We start from the raw sequence: 27,231 nt of genomic DNA on the forward strand, positions 1-27,231 counted from the left end.
GCCCATCAGGGATTGAATCCAGGGATGCTAACTACTAAGTCACATTCTCAGCCTTTTTTATTTTTAGACAGGGTCTCACTGAGTTACCTAGGACCTCACTGAGTTTGCTGAGGCTGGCTTTGAACTTGGGATCCTCCTGTCTCAGTCTCCCAAGACGCTGGGATTACAGGCATGCACCACCATACTTGGCCTTTTTCATCACTTTTTCCATATGTCATTTGCTGCCCCTTGTATTTTGGTGGTCTTCATATTTTAGTGTTATATTGTTCTATTTTCTATGTTTTTGATAACTGGCCTGAGCCTTAGACATAATTCTGCTTTCATTCTGCTGACCTTGAAACCATTCTTTTCTTCTTATAATAACAGATCTTTTTTTTCTAATGTAAAGTAACAGTGCATGTGTGTGATCATAAGGTCCTGTTGAGCTTCAGTGTACTATCCATCATCTTTTATGTATCTTATATAAATGCCTATTAGGTACTTACTGTATACATTCTGTGTTTGAGTCATTGGCTGGGCCATGCTGAAGAGAGATGGTGATATAGCCCTTCCTTAAGCAACTGAACAGGGAACACGAATTAAAATAAGCTAACAACTGAGTGTGAGGCAGGTTCCAGTAAATGTAACATGTGAAGTGCGAATTTAAAAAAGAATATGTTGCCAAATGAATAAATTGCTGTGAGAAATATGTCAGAGACAGAATGCTTTAGTTTTGTTCACACATTCTTTCTCTCTAGGCAAATAACATTTAGGAAATTGCTCAAGGAACAAGAATTCGCAAAAAGGAGCATCAGGTGAATGGTGTGGTTATCCTGAGGTATTGGTCCATTTGTCCTCACCATGGGAATGGTTGTGTCAGTGTACTGAGAACCCTTCAAGTCCATTAGTTTAGACTTTAGGTCCATTTCTCATAAAATCTATTGATGGTCCCTATTGACATTTGTCTCCGAATTTTTTCCTCTTAAGTATTGTAAATGTAATTGCATGGGTCGTGTTTTTGTTTTGTTTTGTGGCAAATAGGGTGAAGATAAATAGTTCATAACTTCATCACATAGGAATGTGACTTCTAAGATCTGTATACTCTTTCACACTTAAGAAGTTTTAACTGACATAAGAAAGAAAGAACACATCAGTTTAGTGGGGTAGTATGACAAATCAGTAAAAGATTAGGCTTTTCTTTAAGGGCCAAGAAAAATCAGTGGGATTTATAAGCTGAGATGTCAAAGGACATAACAGAGTAGGAAACTGTAGTGAACAGCATGCATGAAGGCAGAGGAATACAGGCTATTTGGGAACAGTACTACAGTTTGGCCATGTGTAGGGAAGCGTGTATGTAAAACAATAATGGCAGATCAGGTAGGCTGAGACCTTATTTTGGTTGTTTTTCAGTCTCAAGTAGATCAGTTGATAACTGAATTTGTCTTTAATTTTTCCAAAAAGAATTGGAGTTAAAAAATGAAACAAATGATATTTCTAATAAAGTTTGAAATATAAAATAAGGACCAAAGAAATTAAGAGGAAGCACATATCTTAGATAACTAATCCATATTGTTCTGTGATTGCGCATACAGCAGATATGATATATAATTCATTCATCAGAAAAGAGGAAATAAAAGTTTCTTAGGAAGTCACAATACTTGATTCAATAGGCTTAACTGTTGAAGCTTTAATGAGGAGCTTCCGAACTGTGGTTAAAGAAGATTCATCTTTAACAGCTTGTAAGATGAAGAAAAATCAAGAGAGAAAGGAGAGAAGAACTAAAACATGATAGTAATGGAATTTATATAAGAGTGTGAACAAGGTGACTGCAGGGGAGAAGGCAGATATGAAAGTTGTTTTGGTGATAGAAAATATGATACAAGAGGCTGGGGTTGTAGTTCAGTGGTAGAGGCATGTGTGAGGCACTGGGTTTGATCCTCAGCACCATGTAAGAATACATAAATAAAGGTATTGTGTCTATCTACAAATAAAAAATTTTAAAAATAGAGTTATGTATACATGAGGATGTCAAAGATGACTGTCTAATTTTGAATCTAGAAAACTAGAAAATGAGAGGAGTCAATGAAAGCAGGTTTTGAAGGAAAAAAAGCAACTAGTTTAAGATATATATTGCATATCATCTGAATTGCCAAGTGAAAACGCAGGCCTGGGATTTTGATAAGAGGTCAAGTCTTGAAAGGCACTTTAATGTGGTAGGTAAAACCACAAAGGAAATGAGGTTGCTGAGAGTGAAAACAAAAGGATTACAGAGGTTCTTTAAAACACTGTAGCCTTAGCCTCCTGTGGGTATTTGCATTTAAATTGGTTTAAATTAACTGAAATTAAAAATTAGGTTATTCAGTCATATTCAAAACATTCCAGGTACACAATAACTACAGGTTGTTAGTGGCAACCCTGTGGGACAGTGCAATATGAAATATTTCCATTATTGCTGAAAGTTCTGTTAGAGGGCAATGTTTTAGAAACACAGAATACAGGAGGAGAAAGAGTAACAAGTGAAGGAAATTTGAACATTTAGTAAAATAAGTGGTATTGTTGATATAATGAGCGTATCAGCTAAGTGGGGTTTGGTTGGGCTGTGAGTAATAATGACTCCAGTGGCTTAAGGATTATTTATTTTATCATGTAAAAAATTACTGAGATAGGTGCAGTGGCACACACCTGTAATCCCAGCAGCTGGGGAGACTGAGGCAGGAGGACCGTTGAGTTCAAAGCCAGCCTCAGCTAAAGTGAGGTGCTAAGCAACTCAGTGAGACCCTGTCTCTAAATAAAATACAAAATAGGACTGGGGATGTGGCTCAGTGGTCTAGTGCCCCTGAGTTCAATCCCCTGTACCCCTACCCCAAAAATTACTGAGATAGAAAGTGTGGTGTTATTGGTGTACTGTTGTCAAAGACCTACATGCCCTTCTGTTTTTTGGCTCAGGCATACACAGTTTTCATCCTCCCCATCACCTCATTGCCTAAAATGTCTGGTGGAGTACCAGCCATCACATTTGTTGACCAGACATTAGGAAATAAGAAAGGAGAAACGGCAATAAAGTTTATATACCTCTATACTGAGCCTATCCTCTTGAAGTAGCCCTTCTTTGGAGTCATACAAAGCCTAGTCATTTGGCCTCTCTTAGGTGTAAGAGAGGCTGGGACCTATAGTCTTTTAGTTGGTACATTGTCCTCAAAATTAGAATTGTATAAATAAAGAAGTAGCAAATGTATATAGTATGGCAACTAGCAGTTTCTGCCCTAGCACTTAACTATTCGGCTGAGATGATGACAAAGCCTCCACTGGCCAGGTTGGTAATGTTCTTTCATTTATGCAGTGGATTCTTTTGTTCCTTTCCAGACAAAATCTCACTTGGATTTATGAACTAGCACCAATGTTCTTATTTGAAGCAGAAGTGTAGTCCTTATTGCCCTATACACTGAGACACTGCTAGAGGTAGTTAAGGCTCAGAAGCATGGTTTGATAATCAGCCTGGTAGAATAAATGCTTCTCTTGATAAAGTGCTTCAGACACAGGCAATACTTTTTGGAGAAGTGATAATTTATGTTGGCCTGCTGAATTGAATATGAATACATGGGGTGCAGAGTGTTTAGCTTTAAAGGTATGTTGAAGGATGTCTACTGAGGATTTTTACCTGTTTTCTCCATAGGTTTTCAGGGGATAAATTTAGGTCCTAAAATTGTTAAATTTTGTTACTGGGAAGTTACTAGAAACCCATTTACATTTATATGGAATCTTTGAAGATACAAAATTTGTAAATTTGAAGTCTTGGTTGTGTATTTTAAGCTTTCCATTCTCTAAATAATGTCTTCACAGGATTTATCATCTAAGTCAGACCTCCCTTTAATACTTATTATCTCTTAGATGCCTGAGTGATTATTCTGTAGATCCATTTTTCAGAGCTGCTATTAAGAACATTATTTAACCTAACCAAGTAATACTGACCCTCAAGTGGTCCTGACTTTGGGAATCATACTTCCCAGAAATACAAATATACCGTCTTCTTTCTTTTCTTTTCCTGTCTTAATAATGCCTATTTGGGGAACAATGCCAATTCTAAATAATATCTTGAGACTTTTCTGTTACATTGTTCATTCAGATATGTACTGAGCATCTCATGTAGCAAGCACAGTTCTAGGTGTTGGGTACATAGCAGAGAATGAAACAAAGGACCTGCTATCACGGGGAGAGATAGCCAAAGGGAAATAAACCAACAACTTAAGTATTTCAAGTAGTAATGAGTGCTGGGAAGATAAGTCAGGATAACAGAAAGGAGAGTGAGTAACTAGGAAGAATGCTGTTTGGTATAGAATTATCGGGGAAATTCTCTCTGAATAGCAGTGATTTCCCTTTCCAGGAGAGGGCAGTAACAAAGGAGCCCACTGAGGTGAGAATGAGTTTGGCACATTTGAGAGATGGCAAGGGAAGAAGGGAGGGTGGGCATTGTGGCTGTAGAATGAGCAAGACAGATGAGAGAGTATATCATTTTCCTATGGCTTACTACAACAGATTACCAGAAACTTGATGAATTTTAAAAAACAAATTTATTCTCATAATTCTGGGTGCCAGAAGTTTAAAAATTGGTATCACAGGGCAAAATCAGTGTCAGCAGAGCCATGCTCCTTCCACAAGGTAGAATCCTTTCTTTACCTTTTCCAGCTTCTGGTAACTACTGGTAATCCTTGGTTTGTGGCTACATCGCTCCAGTATTCATAGCCATCATCTTCAGAAAGCTCTCTGCCCCATCTTCACGTTGCCTTTCTTTTCTGTGTGTAAAATCTTCTGCTTTCCTCTTATGAGGATATATGTGGTTGCATTAGGGTCCATCCATATGTTCCAGGATAATATCTGTAGTGAAGATCCTTAATTTCATTACATCTGCAGTTTTCCCCCTATATAAAGTAACTATATAGGCTCCAGGGATTAGGATGTGGACATCTTTTGGGGGTCTGTATTTTAGCCTACTACAGAAGGTGAGCTGGAAAAACAAGAATAGAAATTTTGAATTTTATTCTGAATGAAGTGGAAGAAAACCAGTTTATTGGTTTTTGAGTGACATGATCTGGCTTTTCTCCCCACTCTGGTTCTGGAGATGGAATCCAGAACCTTGAGCTTGCTAGGCAAGTGCTCTATCACTGAGCTACGCCCTGACCCTGGCTTACATTTTTAATGTACTCATTCTGGCTGCTAAATGTAGGGACTAGACTGAAGAGGATGGCAGTACTCTATTTCTAAAAGTTTGTTTTTAATGAAACTAACTCATTTATAGATTCCTCATGGAAAACTTTCATATTATACAGGAACTCTCAGTTGGTCCCATTCTTCTTCTATAGATGACAGCTGTTATTTTATAACATGTTCTTGTTCGTGTCTTGTGTGTTCATACATGTAAATAATTACCTATAAAAATAAATTGGGGTTTACATAAAATTTTTAGATTTTCTCAACTTTAGGTCTTGGTTCTCTCTAACTTCTCAGGTACTAATATAAGCGATGAGGATTTTCTTTTGCTGGAGCTTTTGCACTGGTTCAAGGAGGAATTTTTTCACTGGGTGAATAATATTGTGTGCAGCAATTGTGGTGGACAGACTAGATCTAGAAATAAATCATTATTGCCCAATGATGATGAACTGAAGTGGGGTGCAAAGAACGTAGAAGATCATTACTGTGATACATGCCAGCTCAGCAATCGATTCCCAAGGTGGGTACCTAGAAAATAAAATGAGAATAATCTCTTAATAAAATAGTTAGAAGTGAATTTTTATTAAATGAACTTTTTAATCTTTTTATTAATTATTAGAAATATATTTCTCTGGAATAGAGGTCTGCAAACTAACTTGCAGGCTAAATCTAGCCCACATCCTGGTTTTGTAAATAAAGTTTTAGTAGAACATAGCCATGCTGATTCATTTACTTATAGTCTGTTTTCAGGCTGCAACAATTGAATATTGATGATAGACCATATATATGACCTGCAAAGTCCAAAATATCTACCGTCTGTCCTTTCATAGGAAGTTTGTTGTATCTTGCTCTAGATTTTGAATTTTGAGTGTTAGTGAAAGAAGTATTTTTAATCCTGTAAATCTTATACTTTTAATATATAATTTTACTTTTCAGATAACTAATACTGATATCAAATAACAATACTAATAATTCTGATCATTGTGATGGTAAATATAATATGCTATATATGCTATACTTAGTCATCAAATAATAATATGGAAGGTAAAAGTATATAATAAATTGTGATCATATTTTCTTAACAAAGACAAATTTGTTTTAATTAGAAATTTTCTTCCACCCAACCTCAGCTACTCCTTATGGCTCTAAATTTTAAACTACGGAAGTTTTATTGTTGCATGAACTTTTTCCATCCTTTAATATATAAATGTACATATATTTTATGTATCAGATTTTCTTTTTTTTTTTTTTTATTTGCAACACATATGTTTAATAAAAGACTTAGAGCCAGAATATACAAAGAACTCTTACAACTCAAGAAGACAAGCAACCCAATTAGAATGGAGGCAAGAAATGTGAAGAGACACCTGACTAAAGAAAATAGACAGTAAATCAGCACATGAAAAGATGCTTACTGTCATAGACTATCAAGGAAATGCAAGTTAAAGCCAATGTACTGAGTAGACTGGCTAAAATTAAAACAGTAAAAATGCTAGAATGGATGTCCATGGAGCTAATGGGATTAGAAAATTATACAACCACTTTGGAAAACAATTTGCAGGTTATGATAAAGTTAAACATACTTAACAAGAGGCCCAATAATTTCACTACCCTTAATAGAAATGAAAAAAAAATGTTTACAGAAAGATGTATTATTCAAATGTTTATAGCATTTTTACTTATAGTACAAGTCTAAACTGAGAAACNCCTCCCCACCTCTCCCCTCCCCTCCCCTCCTCTCTCTCTACCCCCTCCACTGTATAACCCTGAGGGTCTCCTTCCATTACCATGCAATTTCCCTTCTCTCTCCCTTTCCCTCCCACCTCTCATCCCTGTTAAATGTTAAGCTTCTTCTCCTGCTCTTCGTCCCTACTCTGTTCTTAGTTACTCTCCTTATATCAAAGAAGACATTTGGCATTTGTTTTTTAGGGATTGGCTATCTTCACTTAGCATAATCTGCTCTAATGCCATCCATTTCCCTGTAAATTCTATGATTTTGTCATTTTTTAATGCAGAGTAATACTCCATTGTGTATAAATGCCACATTTTTTTTATCCATTCGTCTATTGAAGGGCATCTAGGTTGGTTCCACAGTCTTGCTATTGTGAACTGTGCTGCTGTGAACATCGATGTAGCAGTGTCCCTGTAGCATGCTATTTTTAGGCAGATTTTCTTATATCAGACTTTCTTAATTGATACTATTTAAAAAATTTGGTTGTATTATCAGGCAAGAAAAGATACCATGTTTTTGAAGTAGCGAATTTTGGGAGTTTAGGGGCTCATTTCTGTATCTAATTTGGAACCAGCTCTATGTTATCAGAATCTAATAACCAATAATTATCTAAAATTAGTGTTATTTCATCAGTTAGCATGCATTTATTTGCATAGCCCCTTTATAGAGATTAGTAGAGTTACGTGTGTGTATGTGTATATATATGTATGTGGTATGTATGTATGTGTGTGTGTGTGTGTATGTAATTGAATCCTCTTCATAAACTATTTCTAGGCAGTTAGATTTAAATTAATAATGCTGTGTGTGGGATGGCAAAGACTAGCATAGATATTTATGCAAAGTGTTATTTTTCTTTCTGATTTTTTGCTTGTTTCAATGCTAGCTGGTCTTTATAGAGCTTGAATAATAAATGCTTTTGTTTTTGCAGTGCTGGGATTAAACCTCAGGACCTCAAGCATGCTAGTCAAGCATTCTACCACTGAACTATATCCTCAGCCCTAAACACTATTAATTGAAAGCCAGTCTTGTCTTTTTGGTGCTAGGGACTGAACCCAGGGCCTTGTGCCTGCTAAGCATGAGCTCTGCCACAGGGCCCTTAATCTGGTCCATTTGACTTTGGCAGCAGTGGTGTATATAGAAGATGGAGACATATGATGCTCTAATTCTGTTATTACCCCTTGATGTAAATTTATACTTTATTTCAATTACTTAATTACCTAAGTTCTAAATTCATTTAATGTAGCATCAGTTTAATAAACTTATTATTACAGAGCCAGTCCATTCATGCCACTGTTTCCTTTTCTTCCCAGGCTCATGGTTGACATCTCTGCTCAGCTCGGGTACTTGTACCTGCTTAGCTGCATCAGCTCAAACTCCTTCTCAATACAATATGCAAAATTTGATGTTCTCAAAGTACCATTTTTTTTAATATTTATTTTTTAGTTGTAGTTGTCATTTTTATGTGGTGCTGTGGATCGAACCTGGGGCCTCCCAATTGCTAGACAAGCACTCTACCACTGAGCCACAACCCCAGCCCCTGAAAGTACCATTCTTATTATGCTTTTATAATTTTTTAAAAGAATGCTTTTAAAATTTTTAAAATTAAAAATACTTTCAAATTAACAAGATACTAAATACTTCAGAAGAGTAACATCATAGTCAATATCATTAGAAAGAAAAATACCTTTTTAAGTTAAACTAAGCTGAAATCCTATCCTCACTGAGTAGTTATTTACCTTTTAAACACAACAAGCTAATTATATCACCTGCTAGAGTAATGTTTAATATCTTAAGCAGATTTCCTAGAGAATCTGCATGTACAAATCTTATCTTTCTTAGCCCAGTTCAAATAGAAGCTCTCTTCCACAACCACGCTTCCATAATGTCAAGTCTGACCTTTTGTATGTTTTTTAATCACATTCTGCTGTATAATAAAATTATTCATGTTAATTTCTTCTTTCTCTTAGGATTGTAAACACCTTAAAGGAAATATCACTGTTAAATCATTTTTCACCGAAGATTCTAGCACAGTGTCTTATATACTCTAGGCTCGTTAATCAATATTTTAAAATAAGAAATTAAGAAACATGATTAATGTTTAGCATAGAGGTAATATAAATTATTTTGAAATCCTGGTTTTGATAACTCAAAGCTGTCTTTCTTTCTTGTTGTTTTACACCAGGTATAACGATCCCGAGAAACTTTTGGAAACAAGATGTGGACGGTGTGGCGAGTGGGCCAATTGTTTTACACTGTGCTGTCGAGCTTTAGGATTTGAAGCTCGCTATGTTTGGGATTACACAGGTACAGATTGTGGTATGAGAAGAGTGGAGTAGGGTTTTGTAGATTCACGTTTCAGGTTTTCAGTCTGAGCCCATCATTTTTTTACTCTCGGGCCTCGTTATTCTGAGCTTCCATTTGCCTTTTGTAAAATCACAGCAATACCAACCTTATAAGTTTTTTTTTTTTTAAAGGAATCACAAGATTTTTGTAATATACTTAGCATGTATACAAGTCTTTTATATGGACATGTACTTTGTACTCTAAATATTATTTTATTAAAACTTTACCATAGCATTTATAATAATGCTATTTCTGTATAGTAATGTGCTATAAAAATCTTTTTCAGAGGGATTACTATAAATGATTTAGTAAATAAAGTGTAGTATACAAAAATAATATAAGAAAAGCCATGTATTTGTATTGTCTTTGTTTAGAAATGATTCATTGTCTACATGTTAAAAATTTGTCTTCTTTGTTTAGAGTTTTACTTGTGTTTCCATTGTTTTCTTGACTCAAGTGAAACCCTCAGTTGATGGTTCTTCTCTTACAGTCAAATACAGAGAGCATCACTATCAGGAGATCCTGTTAGACCTTCTGGTTCTGAGTCTTAGGGTCCAGAGAGAGACTACAAATTGAAAAGTAGTATTAATTTTTTCTTAGTACTGGGGGTTGAACCCAGGAGGAGTGCTCTACCACTGAGCTGTGTGTTCCCAGTACTTTTTACTCTTTATTTTGAGACAGGGTCTTCCTAAGATGCCCAACCTGGACTTAAATTGTGATCATCCTGCATCAGCCTCCCAAGTCACTGGGATTTTAGGCGTGCATTACCGCACCCAGCTAAGCCAGATGTTTTTGATGCTATTGTTTAATACATTTTTCTTCTTTAGAGTTACAACACACATTTTTAATTAAAACTAAAACCGTATGAGAGTATTTCAGCAATGTTTTCAAGGATTTTAAAGAGAAAGAGAAATTAACACAAGTATGCTCATTCATAACTAAAATTTAGAATATTAATTTTCATTACATAATTTGTAGGAGTTTGAATATAGTTACTGGAAGTTGTTCTGATTTTATAAATTTCATTTTATTTCCTTATTTTTGTTCTCTTGTCTCACTTGAGTAGACCATGTTTGGACAGAAGTCTTTTCTCCTTCTCAGCAGCGGTGGCTGCACTGTGATGCATGTGAAGATGTCTGTGACAAACCACTCCTTTATGAAATAGGATGGGGCAAGAAGCTTTCCTATGTCATAGCATTTTCTAAAGATGAGGTAGGGCATGTGAGAAAATTATTTTTCAAGAAAAAAATATATATATATATTGACAGTTTAATGTCATATAATCAGCTGCATATATTTAAAGTGTATAATTTAGTACATTTTTGTCATTTGTATTCACCCATAAAAATCATTATTACAATCAGTATTCCACTGTGTAGATGCACCATAATTTGTTTATCCATTTACCTATAGATAGATATTTGGGCAATTTCGAGTTTTTGATATTTTAAATTATGCTCCTGAGAACACTCATGTATACAAGTCTTTTTATGGACATGTACTTTTCTCTTTGCTTAATGCCTGGGAGTGGAATGACTGAATCATGGTAGGTATACATATATTTTTAGAAAACTGCTGACTGTTTTCCAAAGTGATTACACCATTTTACTTGCTTACCAGCAGTATATGAGAATTCCCAGTTTTCCACATCCTTGCTAATTTTTAGTATGGTTTAACTTTTTAATTTTAGTCCTTTTAGCAGATACATGTAGCAATATATTATTATGCTTATACTTTTCTAATGACAAATATTATTTAACATCTTTTTATGTATTTATTTGCCATCTGTATGTCCCCTTTGCTTATTTGTTTTCCATTAATGAGATCTTACTATTGTGTTTTGAGAGTTTGTCATATATTCTTAAATAAGTCCTTTATCAGATGTGCTTCACAAAGGTTTTTCTGTCTGTAACTTTTCATGTTCTTTTGAAGAAAGAAATGAGAAGAAATCAGTGAAGTCCAATCTACCTATAGATTTTGCCTTTTTGATGTGGCTAAGAAATTTTTGCCTAGCTAGCTCAAGGTCATGATTTTCTCTCATTTTCTTTTAAAAATTTTATATTTATAGTTTTGCATTTAGTGTGTGATCCATTTTGAATTAATTTTTGCATATGGTCCAAGGTATAGGTTGATATTCATTTTCAGTATGCAATGAATTATTATTAGTAGTAGTAGTAATGAATTATAATTATTATTAGTGAATTATTGTAATATCATTTGTTAAAAGACTTCTTTTTGCATTGAATTGTCATTTCACATTTGTCAAAAATCAGTTGATTTGTAATATAAATTCGATATGATAAAAATGAAAATTTGTTTAGTATTGTGGAATCAGCTTTGTAGATAAATCCTGGCTAATATTCTGAAAATTTCATCTTTTTATGTTGGAATAAACCTGTACTTCTTGGAAGTACACATGTACAGAAAAAAAAATATTCTCTTCACTTTCTTTCATGGGTTTTTAAATATTAAAGGATAGTATTTTTAAAATTGTATTTAAGAATCATGCATCCTAAATGTTTATCAAATGAACGTAGATGATTATAATCTTTTAAAATATTTATATTCTATAATTTATTTCAGGTAGTTGATGTCACTTGGAGATATTCTTGTAAACATGAGGAGGTGATCTCCAGAAGAACTGAGATTAAAGAAGAATTACTTCGAGAAACTATTAATGGAATTAATAAGCAGGTATGTGATGGTTATTTGTCATTTTTTGAAAGAACATTATAAATTTTTTATGTAATCAAGAATAACCATATTTTAACCCACTGCAGTGTTTAAAATTATAGCATTATTTTGCAAGTATGAATATTTTAATATGTTAAATGTCTTTTTGTTCATTGAAAATTTTGAAGACTCACTGAAAATATGGGTTTTATATTTTTAGATTGAATTGTGAAGGTCAGTGAAACAATTTTAATATTTGTCATACTTGACATAAAAATATATTGTTTATGAAAGCAGCATGCCTTTATAATAATTTATGCTTAACGTTTAATTATGTATGTATATACATATAAATACATTCATGTACGAAAGTTTCTGAAATAAGGCCAGGAAATCACTATGACTGTTTCTGAGGAGAGGAAGAACTTTCATCTCTTTGGTAGTATTGAAATTTTAAATTTTGGGTTTTTTCTCATAATTTAAAAATAAATAAATTTGCTCTGGCTAGCAACTAGAATAGGGCAGATAACCTTAATCCATTAATTGATTGGCCTTCACAGTTAAGTTTCAGTCCATTTTTAATTTGATCTTCTAAGAATTCTCTTTCCATTTGCTCTTAATTCTCTGTAGTCCTTCAGAGATCCTACCCTGAAAACTTGGAGTATTTTTTAGAGCCCCTTGTCTCAGAAGACTGAACACCAATTTATTTTCTTCATTGCACTTTGATTTTGCTGAGAATTTTGCTTTGGTCTTCAGCACTTATGTCCCCATTTTGTACTTCACTTCCAGGCTTTTCTCTTTATGCCACTTCATAATTGGCAAATGTCTTGAAGGGAAAAGAGATGCAGTGTGTTCCCTTCACCTCAATTCATTTTTTCCCTTGGGATCTTGATTTCTCAGGTTCTGGCTGTCTTGGTAGCTTTCTGTCGCATCCAAACAGGTGTTTTATATGTAAGTGTCAGTGTGTTTCCCTAGCTTTTCTTCGAAAGACAGTTGGTTTAACATAAGCTAATCCATCACAGCCAGAAGCAGAAGGTGCTTCCTCCATTTTAAATCTAAACTAACAGAGGTTGTGGTGAGTTAGAAGTAGGTGTTAAATGATTTCTCAACATAAAATTTATAAAAGTAAGTTTTCCAGTTTCCTTTTTATTTTCCAAATACTATATGTATGGAAATAACATTGGTTACATCTTTCAAGACCTCTTAAAATGCAAATATTTTAAGTATATTCTTGCTTGAAGATGGACTTCTACATTTCCCTAATCTTAACTTTGTTTTTTAAACATTAATTACAGAGGCAACTATCTTTATCAGAAAACAGAAGAAAAGAACTTCTCCACAGGATTATTGTAGAGCTTGTTGAGTTTATATCTCCCAAAACTCCTAAACCTGGAGAACTTGGTGGAAGAATATCTGGGTCAGTGGCTTGGAGAGTAGCCCGAGGCGAAATGGGTCTAGAGGTATTTATTTTTTTCTAAAATGATAATCTTTTTACTTTCCTGCTTCCTGTAGTATGCTTACAGACAAAATAGATTGGTAATGACCTTTCAGTTAACTTTGCAGAGTAATTATTTAGAAATGCAACATTTGATAAAAACCACTAATTGAGGTTGTATAATCACATAAAAAGCAAAGCATTTTAAAACAGGATTTTTCTATTGTTTACCTTTTTAATGTTTTTAGTGCAGGACAACTTGTACAGAAAATACCAGAATACCAGAACCCTAGAAGTAAGGATGAATTCTTTCCCAGTCACTTCCCCCGCAAAAGTAATTGTCATCCTGGCTTGTAACATCATATCTTAGTTTTGCCTGTTATTGTGCTTTATATAAATGGAATCTTGTAGTATGTACTCTTTCTATATAGCTTTTTCCACACAATATTATGTTGTTCTGTAAGATTCATACATGTTACAGTGATAACAGTATACGTTCTCATTGCTATATAATATTCCATTGTGTGTTTTAATTTATCTGTTTCACTGCTAATGGGCATTTGGACTTGGGACTTGGATGTTAAAAATTGTTCTGCTGTCAACATTTATATAAGTGTTTTCATTGAGTACATTTATGCATTTCTGCTGGATATATACCAGGAATGGAATTGCTAGGTAATAGAGTATTAGTGTGTGAACACTTATACTTAGTTCATACTGCTAACCAATTTTTCCAAAGTGGTTGTGCCACTTGAATGTAAACTAGTAAGTACTAGCAGTATGAAAGATTTTTTTCCACATCTTTACTGACACTTGGTATTGTTTATCTTATTCAATTTAGCAGTTATGATGGTATATAGTACCATTGCAGTTTTAATTTGTATTTTGGTGATGATTAATGAAAATGCATGCTGATTCTTCACATTTCTTGATATCTTTTGTGACATGCCCATTCAAATCTTTTAAAATAATATTGTAGTGCATTTAAAGGAATCCTGTTTTACTTTTTGTTTCTCCCCTAAGAAAGCTTTATAAAGCACAGTGGGGAAAATATAGAATTTGGGTAATTCAGATAATAAAAGTGTATGTTTCTTAGTACATGCTTGAATATATCTGGTATTAGCAAAAAATTATTGTTGCTGTAATGACTTGAATTATCAAACTTTTGGATTATTATCATTTGATTAATCTTGAAAAATTAAATAATTAACAATGGAAATTTAATTGGTTAGGTTCTATAGTCATACACCAGGTGAAAGACAATGTGCTAGATTCTGTAATAAATATTAAGAAAGTACAATGGGTTATCTCTTGCCATAGGGAGTTAAATCACTGGAGAGTATTTAATACAAATATCTAGGAAGCTACATAATGAAAAATATGAAAGGAAAATAACCCATCACATGTTAAGATAAACAGTTCTAAACAAATTAAAGTTTTATGCTCACTTTCTCTAAATTTGCTATTGTTACAATTCTTTAATGAAGGAATACGTCCAAAAGGAGTGATCATCCCCAATAAATTTTATGTTTGCCTTTTTTTTTTAATGTCTGCTTTTTAATTTGTCCCATCATCTGTAGCAGGCAGTTAGAAGTATTGGTTCAGCCCTAGAATTACAAAACTAAACTCAACAAATAATTCAGATTTACTGCTGATGCAGTGCAAGTTACAAGTATAAATCTAAATGAAGCCACTTAAAAAGAGCTAATTTAATTCACAGCTGTGTTCAGTTTAAAACATGGATATTATTTGGGTCTCTTTTTCTTTTTCTTTTCTTTTTTTTAATGGATCTGTGTGCTTTTTCTTGAAAGGCACATTAAGTTGATTAAATTTTAAAAGTATAAATTGTGTCATATATCCAGATTGTTTTCCCTTTTGAAAGTTTTTAGAATTTCTCAATTGCTGAGGACCCATCTTAGTGCCATGGATTAAAATAATAATAATAAAAATGTTTTCCCCTTTAGAAATGAATGTTTTATAAGGGCATAGAAAAATATTAATCCTAAACCATTTTAGGAACTAAATCTTAGAATCATTTGGAAAAATTTCCAGGCAGCAAAGGTTTAATCTTAGATTAAAAACATTTTATGAAATGTGTTACTTTTACCCCACAATGCTTTGAGTAGTTGTGTACCCGTATGCAGCTATGTTCAGTTATATACATTTATTTTTCTTTTGCCTTTAGTGATTATTATAATTTATAAAATAGTAGATAGTCCTTCTAAATTTTATTTTCATTTGGTTTGTATCAGCACCCTGAAATATATTTTATAAAGAAGAGAAGAGGGTCTGGGGATATGGCTCAGTGACAGAGCTCTTCCCTGCATGCTTGAGGCCCTGGGTTCAATCTACAGCACTGCAAAAGAAAAGAAGAAAAAATTGGAAAGTGTTGTTACATGCTCATTGTGACTTGTATGTAGTATACTAACTAAATCATAATTATAAAATAAATTCCCCCAAATAATAAACTACCTGTTTACCTTTATGGCAGCAATATTTAGGTTCTACTAGAGAGTTTTCTTTCATACATTTAATGTTACTGTTTTCAAATTCTGACAGTGATGTTGATATATATAGAGATTTTAATAGATATATATCTCTCTACTTGTGTTTAAGATCTTTTACATTGTGCTCAGGTTTTGTGTACATTTGATGTTTTTCTATTTTTTAATACCTAGTGCCCAGAATTTAAAAGAAAAAAAATCTTGCCTCCTTTCCTGGTCAGTTAGTAAATATTATAGCAAGATTTTGACATAGATTATCTCAACAATGGATGATTTTGTTTTCTAGTGACCCTTTAGCATTATCTAAAGACACTTTAGTTGTCACAATTTGAGGGAGATGTCTGTCACTGGCAACTAGTGAATAGACGCCTAGGATGCTTAACAACCTGCTCTGCACAGAACAGACCTTGATACAAAGAATATCTGACCCAGAATGCTGTTTGTCTTTGAAATGTTAGATTAATTCAGTGGTTTCAGGAAGCAGGGGTTATTTTAAATTATTCAAACATGGATTTATTTTTGAATAGAACACAAATTGCCAGTAATTTTAAGGTAAAATTTGAACTTTTATAGTAATTTCACACATTAAGAAGACTACTTTAGGGCTGAGGCTGGGGCTTAGTGGTAGAGCGCATGCCTAGCATGCGTGAGGCACTGGGTTCGATCCTCAGCACCACATAAAAATAAAATAATAAAATAAAGATATTTTTCCCACCTATAACTAAAAAATAAAATATTTTAAAAAAGAAAAAGACTACTTTAAGCCTTACCTCTCAGACATTCTCCTACCTTAGAGTATCAGGAGCGGAAACTGATGAAGTAGCTTTAGGTTGAGACCTAAAGGATGAGAAAGAATATCAGCCTAGACAGGAAGCTACATGTGCCAAGGCCCTGAGGTAAGAACAGCCAGACCTTTTTGAGGAACTAAAGGAAGAGTAATGTGACGGGAGCCTAGAAACAAGGAAGAGTAATATGAGATTTCACTGGAGAAGTTGGACAGGGATAGAACACATGGATAAGTCTTGGTGGTGAGCTTAGAGTTTAACTACTGCATGAAATCAGTGAAGTGAGTTAAGCAATAGAGACATAACCCAGTTTATAATTTTTTTAAAAAAATCACTTTCATCACTTTCAGCATGAATAGAAGAGTTAAGAGTTGAAAGCTAGAAGTCAGCTTTCAGAGACTTTTGGAGTGATCCAAGTAATAGATGGTAGTTCTGGAGGTGGAAAGGGAGAATAATGAATGAATTTAGATCACAAATCATAAAAATTAAGGCAGAGCTCATTGTTTTTTCTCTATTAATGTTTGTTGTTATATCAGCAATCATACTCATATTTAACCTATAAAATTTAACCAATTTGAATTTTCCATTGGCACAATTTTTTTTTTCCTTTTCAAAGTTGAAGAAATCTCTTATTTCTAGACATAGTAGCTCCTCTAATGTTGAAAAACTAATTCTGCTTTCTTTTTAAGAGAAAGGAAGCCCTGTTCATTCCCTCTGAAAGTGAGAAGATTTCTAAACAACTCCACCTTTGTTACAATATTGTGAAAGATCATTATGTTCGAGTTTCAAATAACAATCAGACCATTTCTGGATGGGAGAATGGTGTGTGGAAAATGGAATCCATATTCAGAAAAGTTGAAACAGACTGGAACATGGTAACTTAATACATGAAATTATTTAAAACTTTTGTCATTGTTTAAATATAGATTGGCTTCATTTTTCAGTTGTGTATAATGGTAAAACTGATATGTCAAAATTGTTTTTAGTAATTCTTTAACTTAAGAAAGAAAGTCCTGTTTCTACTGTGTAATCAAAAGTACACTAGGAATTCTTGCATTTATATCAAGAAAATATCCATTTTCATCAAAGAGGCTAAATTTCTTTCATGGGAAACAGTCATCAGTTCATGTGACTGTCTTGCTTGAATACATAAAGTGCGTTGCTGTTTGATTCTTTCACAGATGTATATTACATTAGGAATTGTAGTAGATTTAGTCCAAATGCCTAGGAAGCTACATCTAACAAACTTTCATTACGTAAAAATGAGAATGAGTAAGCAACAGTATTGGTTATTTTTTTCTCTGTGTCTTAAAAAAATTGAATAAAAGGGGGCTCAGACCATAGTAGTTCTTATAATATTAGATTGCACATTATTATCTCATTATCAGTAACAAGAGGCTTTGCCTTTAAACATCCCTACCCCTTAGAAGCATTCCATAAACAAACTCTGAGCTACTCAAGTGACCCTAATAGATCTGAGCATATTATTGATAAATTTTCATAGGAGCCAATTAACTTATATGAGGAGCTTTTAAAGTTAACTTGCTAAGATATTTAAATGGGAGGGAAATTGTTCATTTGTAAGATGTATTGAGTAAATTTAAAAAGTGAGTCACAGATGACGAGCTGCTAGTATTTATGAATATTACTGTATGCTGTCACTGTAGTAGGCATTAATCAGGTACAAAAGATACAGAAATAAGGTTCCTACTTTCTTTTTTCCCCCAATCATAAGATTTTGTTATAAAACTTATGTGGTGCTTAATGTATAAATATCCAGTTTAAATCACATTATATTTTAATAAAAGTAAGGAACTTTAAAAGTAAGAATAACAGGATTATTAAAATTCCAAATTTGGGGATTTTCTTCTTTTGCTAAAGAAGTACGTAAAAATTTTAAAATTTCCAGGTGTGTATATCTGTAGTTTATATAGTTAATGAGAGAATTAACATCTTTTGGAAGACTATCTTTAGCCTAAAAATCTCCTAATCAGAAAGCAGTGTAGAAGTATTATATACTGCAAATCACTCTGTGTTGCTAACTGAACAACAATCATGCATTTCTTTTTAACCAACCATGTTAACAAGGAAAGTAATAGTGGAGAAAATAATGTTGTGTTGCAGAAGATATGATGTTCTGATAAACAGGGGGGTCCTGGGGCATATTTCTTTTCTGTCTTATATATTTATTTGTCCAAATCAAATATTTACTGAGTATGTAAATATTATTTGTGCCAGGCATTATTCTTAGTCACATGAATAATAAGATGAAGATATAGTTCCTGCCCTCACACTCTAACAGGGGAAACTGGAATGTAAGCATCCCTCTTCACCACCATGCAGAGTGCTATAATAAGAATATCATCACATTACTATGGAAACACAGAGGTGGAGCAATTAGCTCTGGCTATGGGAGTTGGGCGCAAAGCTCCACAGAGCAGGCAACGTTTGAGCTGGATGCTGAAGGATGAGTAGGTGTTTGTTAAGCAAGGAAACAGCAGGAAAAAAACATGAACTACATAGCATGTTTTGAGATCTCTAAATAGAACACTGTGGCCAGAGAGAGAGTATTATATTAAAAAAGAGTTAGATGATATAAATGAAATACAAAGGCCATTAAGTGGAAAACAGACCGTTATTTGAAAAAAGCTAATGCCTTGATAATACTTTTATACAAGGCATCATTTCTTAAAACTTGAATGAATTCATTTCCACTTACAGTACTTCATATCAGTGAATAAAAATACTAGAATCTCATGAAGAGTGACAACCCAGAAGTAACAGACATCATCAGACTTGTATATTCCATTTAAAAATTGATAGTTCTTTACTAGCATGTGTGCAGTTAGGAATTGTCTAGCTCTACATCTTTCCTCAGTAATCTCCAACCTCATATCATGACAGATCTCTTGTAGCCTACTCTTGGATTTTTAGAACAGATTTTTACCCTCTCAAAGAGGTATTTTCGGGCTGGGGATGTGGCTCAAGCGGTAGCGCGCTCGCCTGGCATGCGTGCGGCCCAGGTTCGATCCTCAGCACCACATACAAACAAAGATGTTGTGTCTGCCGAAAACTAAAAAAAAAAATAAATAAATCTTTAACCAAAAAAAAAGAGGTATTTTCCCAGAGTCATATGGAGTTGCTAAATTTTCTACTTGGAAAGTGTACTATTCAGTGATACCTGAATTGAAAGGGATATAGAACACTAACTAAATCAAGGAGACCAGTATATTTTGGGGGGGGGAGGCAAGTGATAGTACCTTAATAAATTAGGTTAGGATGTTAATAACTTCCTAACCAGTCTCCCTCATCTGCCTTGGTCCTTTTAATGATGTGCTTCATTCTGTGACTAAAGAAATGTTTTCAAAACCTAAATTGTTACTGAGTACTCTTAGGAGACTAGCTCCCTTCTGTGACCTTGCCTTGCTTTATGCTACCCATTCCTCTGTGCGTTGCAACTGTACTGTCCATCTTCTCCACAGAACCTCCTTTACTTCCCTTTTTAAATGAATAATTGACTCTTATCCTTAGAACCTCATTTAAACCTCATTGCAGTCCCAGCTAACTGAATCCATTTCACCCTTTGTAGATTCATTGTACCATGAACCTCTCCTTCATGGTATTTATTCAACAGATACATGTAAGAATAGACTATTTGTCTCTTTTTCCACTAAATATTTCTCAAGCAAAGACCTTACTTGTCATTTACTACCTTGTTACTTTTGTACTATGTATCTAGTATAATCCTCATCCCTAATAAAAGATTAGTAAAGATTTTGATTGTAAAAAGGAATGAATGTATGTGGACTATAGATAGCCAATATTATTCATCATCCCTTGGTTGATCTTAGATACTTTTGACTTTTGAGCAGTTTTATCACTCTCTTTTTCACTAACATCATTTAGCACTTTTTGGTGCATGGCATTATGTCAAGAATTCATTAATTTAGTCATTCAGCAAACATGCACCTGTCAAACATTGTGCTTGGCATGCAGGGAGGAATGACTAGAAGAAGCAAATCTCAAGGTGTACATTGACTAATGAAAGACATGGGGACCAACTGTTGAGATTTATGGAGTAAGTGTTAGAAGAATATGAATCTGCATACGATGCTATAGGAAAAACAAAAGGAAAAGCTATTGAATTCCTGAGTCAGAGAAGTCCTTGGAGCAGGAATTATATTTGAATGGCTTTTACAAGAGGAGAAAGAGAGTTTCTCAGTATGAGTATAGAATGTAGAAGGAAGGTTTGGGGGCATGAGAAATAGTATGTACAAAAGCACCGAGGTAAGAAACATCTGATACATTGGGAAAAGTAGGTAGTAGGGAATATGAAGGAGAATAGTGGGAAATGAGATTAGAGCAGTAAACAGTTGCCAGGTCCTAGGGATTTGATTACTTGACAATTATGTAGTAGGAAACTATGGAAAGGTTTAGACAGGGGGAAGACATGATCACACTGGTGTTCCAGAGAAGTAATTCCAGAAACTATAAATGGAGCAAATCAGAAATACATAATAGATGTAATTATAGTGGGAACTGAAAAGTGGATTCATGTTTAATTTCAGTGATAAAATGGAAAAACCAAAAATAAGATTCATGAGCAATACCAGTTTACCAGCATTGAATTAAAATCCCTTGAAGCACAGCTGCTCTGCTGGATGTCTTGTAGGAATGACTGACTGCAGGGTGCCTGCTGTATGGTGAACTTAATTAGAGTGAATCTTAGCAACCTAAGCAGAATAATTTTAAGAGAGTACTGAAGAATGGCTTCAAACAGCGCACTAAAAACCAAACCTCCAGGAAATCATAGCAGCCTGATAATGTAGTAATCGAAAAATCTTTAAGCAAAGGTCTTCTGTATTCCACACAAAATACATAAAGAAGCTATATGCAAATTGTTCTCAAACCCTAAAATGGTGATTACAGCCACAATCCAAAGGATAAATTCTGTTATACATTGTGAGTAGTATGATTTAGACCTTATATCACAAATACACTGGTCTTGTTCTCACCTACAAGTCATGTATGCATAACTTACAGATGCCAAAGAGGGGCAAGGGTGGGTCACTGGTAATGGCGTCGGGTGATATATAGAATTCCGTCTAGAAGAGACAAACTCCATAACTTCTGATTTTACTAACACTCTTAAAGTAGGAAAGCAACACTTAACTCCTGAGTAGATCCACAGATTGTAAACCGAGCATGTAGAACTGTACACAGTAAACGAAACCTGTGAATTTAAAAAATTAATAAGGCAAAAACTTGTCTATCAGATAGGAAGTTAGGATCAATCAACAATTATAAGAAATGAGTTTGTTCCCCTCTAGGCAAGTGAATATTTAGAGCTTAAAAAGCTCTAAATATTTGAAGATTAATATTTTTCCCTCTAAAATAAGTTATAGTACCTGGTTTTATTGATATTTATCATATACGGACAGGACCATAATTAGAGGTTTTTATATAAATCCTATTATTTTGGCCTATTTTAAATTACCAAACTGAGTATCTTCTTCATTACTTCCTACCATCACCTCTACATAGTTTCTTTCAGTTGGTTAAAATGCTATAGACAGAATGTATTATGTTTAAAAAAAAGATGGATTTTTCAATCTTACCTCATTTTCTAGCATAAAAGATCTCTTCATTTGCTCACAGTATATTTGTATATTTAAACACTTAAGAATTCAATCATAAATTCCATCGCATCCTTTAACTTTTTAAGATCTTAAAAGCTAAAGCCTTTAGGACATAATTTAAGTCCTCAAACAAGCATTTATTTTAGGTGTGTTCAGGAGCTACCTACCACAACCCTTCAATTACAGTTCAAAACACAGTTCTGACGTAGACCCATATGGTATAATTAAGGCAATTCTTGGAGTAAGCTAGAAATCTGAAGTTGACCTGATTTCAAACTATCACATATCCATACTTTCGGGGGGACATTCATAAACTACTGAGCTGTGAAAATACACAAGACCTAAAATTACATATTGAGACATAAATTTGAGTTTAGCTATTTCTGCCTTAGGATTACTTGCCCCAAATCTTCTGGTTTCATCCAACTCTTTCTTTCAGGAACTCCTTTGTTTGGCTCATCTTTTCCAAATAACCTCCTTTAGTAGCCAGTTCCTTGAAAGAGTAATAAAGCCATTGATAGTCCCTAGACAGATAGCCAGAAGTTTAGGGTTGGTGAAACCAGCAACTCTAAAGGAACACTCATGTAGTACTGAGTCCCACATTCTCCTTACATACAGCTGTAAGAGGAGCATATAGTAGGAACATGTCAGCATGACAGAGTGTTATAGTGGTGGCTCTGAATGTGAGTGGAGCAGTTGACAGTCCATACATCAGGTTTATCAACAATAATAATTGACTATACACTTGTGTAGTCTAAGAAGTTCAAGACCATTTTCCTTGGAGAGTGATTGTTCAGTTGTTATATAATCTCTAACTTACTGATACTAAAAACTTTTGAATTAAATTAACCTGGGAGAAAACAGATATAGGTTGCCAAATAAAAACTAGAATGCTAGTAGTGATTGATTTTTTTTTAACCTGATGAGTAAAGACTAGAATATATAGTAAAATATTTCCATAGCAAGTGTATTTTATATGGTACTTTCAAACATGTTTGCCTTAGAGCTAAAGAGAGTGTGGATTCGGTGTCTCTAAAAGAATGGAGTTTAATTTGAATGCATACTGTGAAAATAAACAAATTACATTCAAATTTTTAATAATTAATATTTAATATTTCCTATGCTATATATACAAAACTTGTGCCTCCAGAGAGCCTAAAAATTGGTTAAATTAAATCAGACAAAAACACATGTAGGGCTGGGGTTATGGCTCAGTGGTAGAGCGCTTGCCTAGCATGTCATGAGGCACTGGTTTTTGAGTCTCAGCACCATATATAAATAAATAAATTAAATAAAGGTTCATCAACATCTAAAAAGAATTTAAAAAGTACTGGCATTTCAAGGTGAGATGAAATTATGGAGAAATTTGAAAGCTAATAGTTTGGTCTTCAGGCAGAACCAGGTACTTGCTGGGTATTCTAGACCAGACAGATAACATGAAGACAGTGACATTTTTAAAACATTGATTTTATTAAAGCACTTAGCATTGATCAGTATAGGTAGTTGAATAAAATTTTAATACAGTGTAAGTAGGAAAGGGTTTTTTTTTTTTTTTTTGAGACATTTTGAAGAAGTACATAGGTTTTTGTGGGAAGGTAGACAAATTGGATAAAAAATTGAAGAGTTAGATCCTTTGGGGTTTAAGCTTCAATGAATGAAGTTGCCTGTGATAGACTACAGTTGTTTTCATGTCAATATATTAAGGAGTATAGATGAAATTATGAGACGGAATGAGCTGGAAGCATCCCATAGACTTGGATGCCTTAAATTGTGAACCTTTAATGTGGTAAGGAGTAGCCAAGCCCAGTGGTACACATCTATAATCCTAGCAACTCAGAGGCTAAGGCAGAAGGATCATAGGACAACCTCAGGAACTTAGGCCATAGCAATTTAGCAAGACACTGTCTTAAAAAATAAGAAGGGCAGGAGATATAACTTAGTGATAAAGGCCCCTGTGTTCAATCCCCAGAATCAAAAATAAAATGGTGAAGGGATATTGATGAAAGAACAGAGAGCTCACTGGAGAAGTGGGTGTGTCACCTGTTGAACTAGTAGTTAGCAATGGTAAGGTATCTCAATTTAGAGACTGGCCTGTCTCTCTCTAGGAAAGCTTATGTGGTATCTAGTCTTAGAAGATAAATTAAGGAATAATTACATTTAAAATAATCATTCCTTTTAAAAGCGGTATTCATCATAAAGTTTATTTTAAATAGCTTAATTTAACTTCTTAATTTAAAAGACAATGATTTACCAAAATTTTATTAGTATGTGGGCTTTAGAGCCGCACTTATAGGGCAACTGCATTCAGTTAACTATTCCAGACCAAAAGATGCTAAAAAAAAAAAGCTGTAATAAAGTGGAAAAAAAATGTTATCAGGAAAAATATTTTCAGTGGGGGAAAATTTGTTTTTAAATAACTGTACATCGTGCCTTGTGGCAATAAAAGACTTTCCACTGTTTTCTACACTATTTGATCATTTCTGAGAATTCCTTTTCTCCCCTCCCTACTTTATAGGTGTATTTAGCCCGAAAGGAAGGATCATCTTCTGCTTATGTTTCCTGGAAGTTTGAATGTGGGTCAGTTGGCCTAAAAGTGGATACCATTTCTATTAGAACAAGTAGTCAAACTTTCCAGACTGGAATAATAAAGTGGAAATTGCAGTCTGATACAGCTCAAGTAGACCTGACAGGCGGTAAGTAAGCATTTGACTGGAAAATTAATTATGAAGTGTTTATTTACCGCTCTAAGACTGCTTGTACTTGTAGCTCTGACTTTTTCATACTGAAAAGTTGTTCATACTTTTGAGGTAAAAATGTTTTTTTTAAATAAAAACCTGTTTTTAAATAAAAATCTGTATCAGAAAGGCTGATGTTTTTTGTGGTTGAGCATAAATGCAAGAAGAAAAACTATTTCTTTGCTTCAAAGGATGCATTTCCTCCAAAGAGAATAATATGCATTTGTATTTTTTTAAGGGTTGATTTTAGCCTACAAGTCACCCTATAGAAAATGCATTCTAAAACTATTTCTTCTATTTCTTTATGTCTGTAAAAATACCAAAAGCAAAGTGTTAATTTTTTTTCCCCCTCCAACAGATAAAAGTCTTCGCTCCTATCATGATTTTTCTGGTGCCACTGGAGTTATTTTGGAAGCAGAATTAAGCAGAGGAGATGGTGATGTTGCTTGGCAACATACCCAGCTGTTTAGACAAAGCTTAAATGACCATGAAGAAAATTGTTTGGAGATAATTATAAAATTCACTGACCTTTGAGAACCTGAATATTATAGAAAAGCTGGCAATAATCAAGAACTTACCATGGCCTAAAGTAGTCTGTTGATTCAGTGCATGCTTAGTTGGCAATTTACTACCCTCTGCTAGCATATTTCTTTTGCTGGCTATCCATCATGTAACCCTTGTTAAAATATATCTTTATACTGTGGACCATAATGAAATCTTGAATTAAAAACTGCCTTCCATACGTGATTATAATTTGGCATAACATTTTGTGCCCCCATATAAGATTTTAATCTAAATAACGTAAGTATAGTTTTAAAAGTAAAATGATGGTATTCATGATTATATACTGTTCATGATTGTGATAAAATCTTGGGCTAAAAGTAATTTAACATTTTCTGATGAGCCATTAATTTCTTTATAAGTGGTTTGAATTAGATTTTCCTAAGGTTCTTAATTTTTAACAAATGTGAAAGTACAGTATGTCATAAGTTATATAATGCATGAAAATTTTTATGATTGTAAATATGTAGGCATTTAAGAAATAAAGTGAATTATTTTACCTTACATCTTTTTAGTAGCTACTTTGGCCAAATATAAATCTTTACTATGTATGCTAAATCTTGGAAAGCACTTAATAGACATGAATTATGAGAGCATCTAACATTGGCAGCATGAATCAAATAAACATTGTAAATTCCATAATATGTGGACACTTAAATGCTTTACCTTTGAGTTGTATTTTTATCTACCTCATTGAATAAAATAATCTTGACTTTGAAACTTTGTAACTCTATTTTACAGTACTTATATACTATATGAAGTTTTTTCTAGATGTTCCATATGCCTCTCCAATTAAATGAACATTCATTAAGTGTGTATGTACAAAACATTGTGATAGTACTATGGAGGAAGCAGTAGTGAAAAAGACACAGTCCCAGGCCTCCACATTCTTTTGTGATGTCAGTAAAGTAAGTTCTCAACTCTTCATGCAGGAAAAGGAAATGCTCAGAGATTTTTCACCCTATGCAACCTCAGTAGAGCATGATATTATTATAAAATACATAATAAGATCCTGAAACAAGAGGCTTAATATTTGCCTTTTAATTTTAGCCAAGCTCTATGGAAAATCACTTATTTGCTAAAATATTACATTTCAAAAGAAGCAGTTTATGCAAATGAAGTTATTGAGTCTTGAGTGTTAGAAAGTTTTCTGGAACTCTCAGACTCTTGAGTTAATCATAGCAGCCTATAGTGGCCAAGCTCTTAAAACTGGAGAGACTTGACACCTGCCTTGCAATGTCTGATATTAACACAGTGAGTATTTTGATGATCCTATTGACCATCCTCTTAACCTTCATAAGAAAACAGAGATCTACAAGCATTTTTATAAAGATGGTAGTAAATTGTTGGAACTGATCTGAATATATCTTGGAAAAGAATACATTCTAATTTTTACTGTGACTTTAAGCAGAAAAAAATGATTGGCATTCCAATGTCCTGTATTTCCACAGAATTGAACTGTCAAGGAAAAAAGATGGTTACTTATTTTGGAGGGTTTGTATGGGAGGTAGTGCTGGGGTTTGAACCTAGAGCCTTGCACATACTAGGCAAGTATCCTGCCACTAAGCTTCACCCAAAGGCCCCCCCACACACACACTTTCCTTAAATATATTCCATGGTAGTTTCAACTCTAAGAGTAT

The 27,231-nt window shown here is 33.8% G+C and overlaps 1 protein-coding gene and 1 long non-coding RNA gene across 2 annotated transcripts in view; both read left to right on the forward strand.

Moving 5' to 3' along the window:
* The window catches only part of Ngly1 (N-glycanase 1), a 56,815-nt gene extending 30,504 nt beyond the window's left edge, over nt 1-26,311 (forward strand). Inside the window, exons 6-13 of the mRNA XM_015488946.2 lie at nt 5,482-5,704; nt 9,099-9,220; nt 10,326-10,471; nt 11,843-11,953; nt 13,228-13,392; nt 17,346-17,531; nt 24,811-24,988; nt 25,389-26,311. Of these exons, the coding sequence (XP_015344432.1) occupies nt 5,482-5,704; nt 9,099-9,220; nt 10,326-10,471; nt 11,843-11,953; nt 13,228-13,392; nt 17,346-17,531; nt 24,811-24,988; nt 25,389-25,564 (1,307 nt within the window). The 3' untranslated portion in view covers nt 25,565-26,311. The remainder of the gene's footprint in view (nt 1-5,481; nt 5,705-9,098; nt 9,221-10,325; nt 10,472-11,842; nt 11,954-13,227; nt 13,393-17,345; nt 17,532-24,810; nt 24,989-25,388) is intronic.
* On the forward strand, nt 17,538-24,666 carry LOC125613803. Its single transcript, XR_007344394.1, has 2 exons — nt 17,538-19,615; nt 19,772-24,666. It is a non-coding gene; the product is annotated as an uncharacterized LOC125613803 (long non-coding RNA).
* Nucleotides 26,312-27,231: the final 920 nt, after the last annotated feature.

The sequence above is a fragment of the Marmota marmota genome, unplaced genomic scaffold, assembly GCF_001458135.2.
Source record: "Marmota marmota marmota unplaced genomic scaffold, marMar, whole genome shotgun sequence".
NCBI classification, from domain to species: domain Eukaryota; kingdom Metazoa; phylum Chordata; class Mammalia; order Rodentia; family Sciuridae; genus Marmota; species Marmota marmota.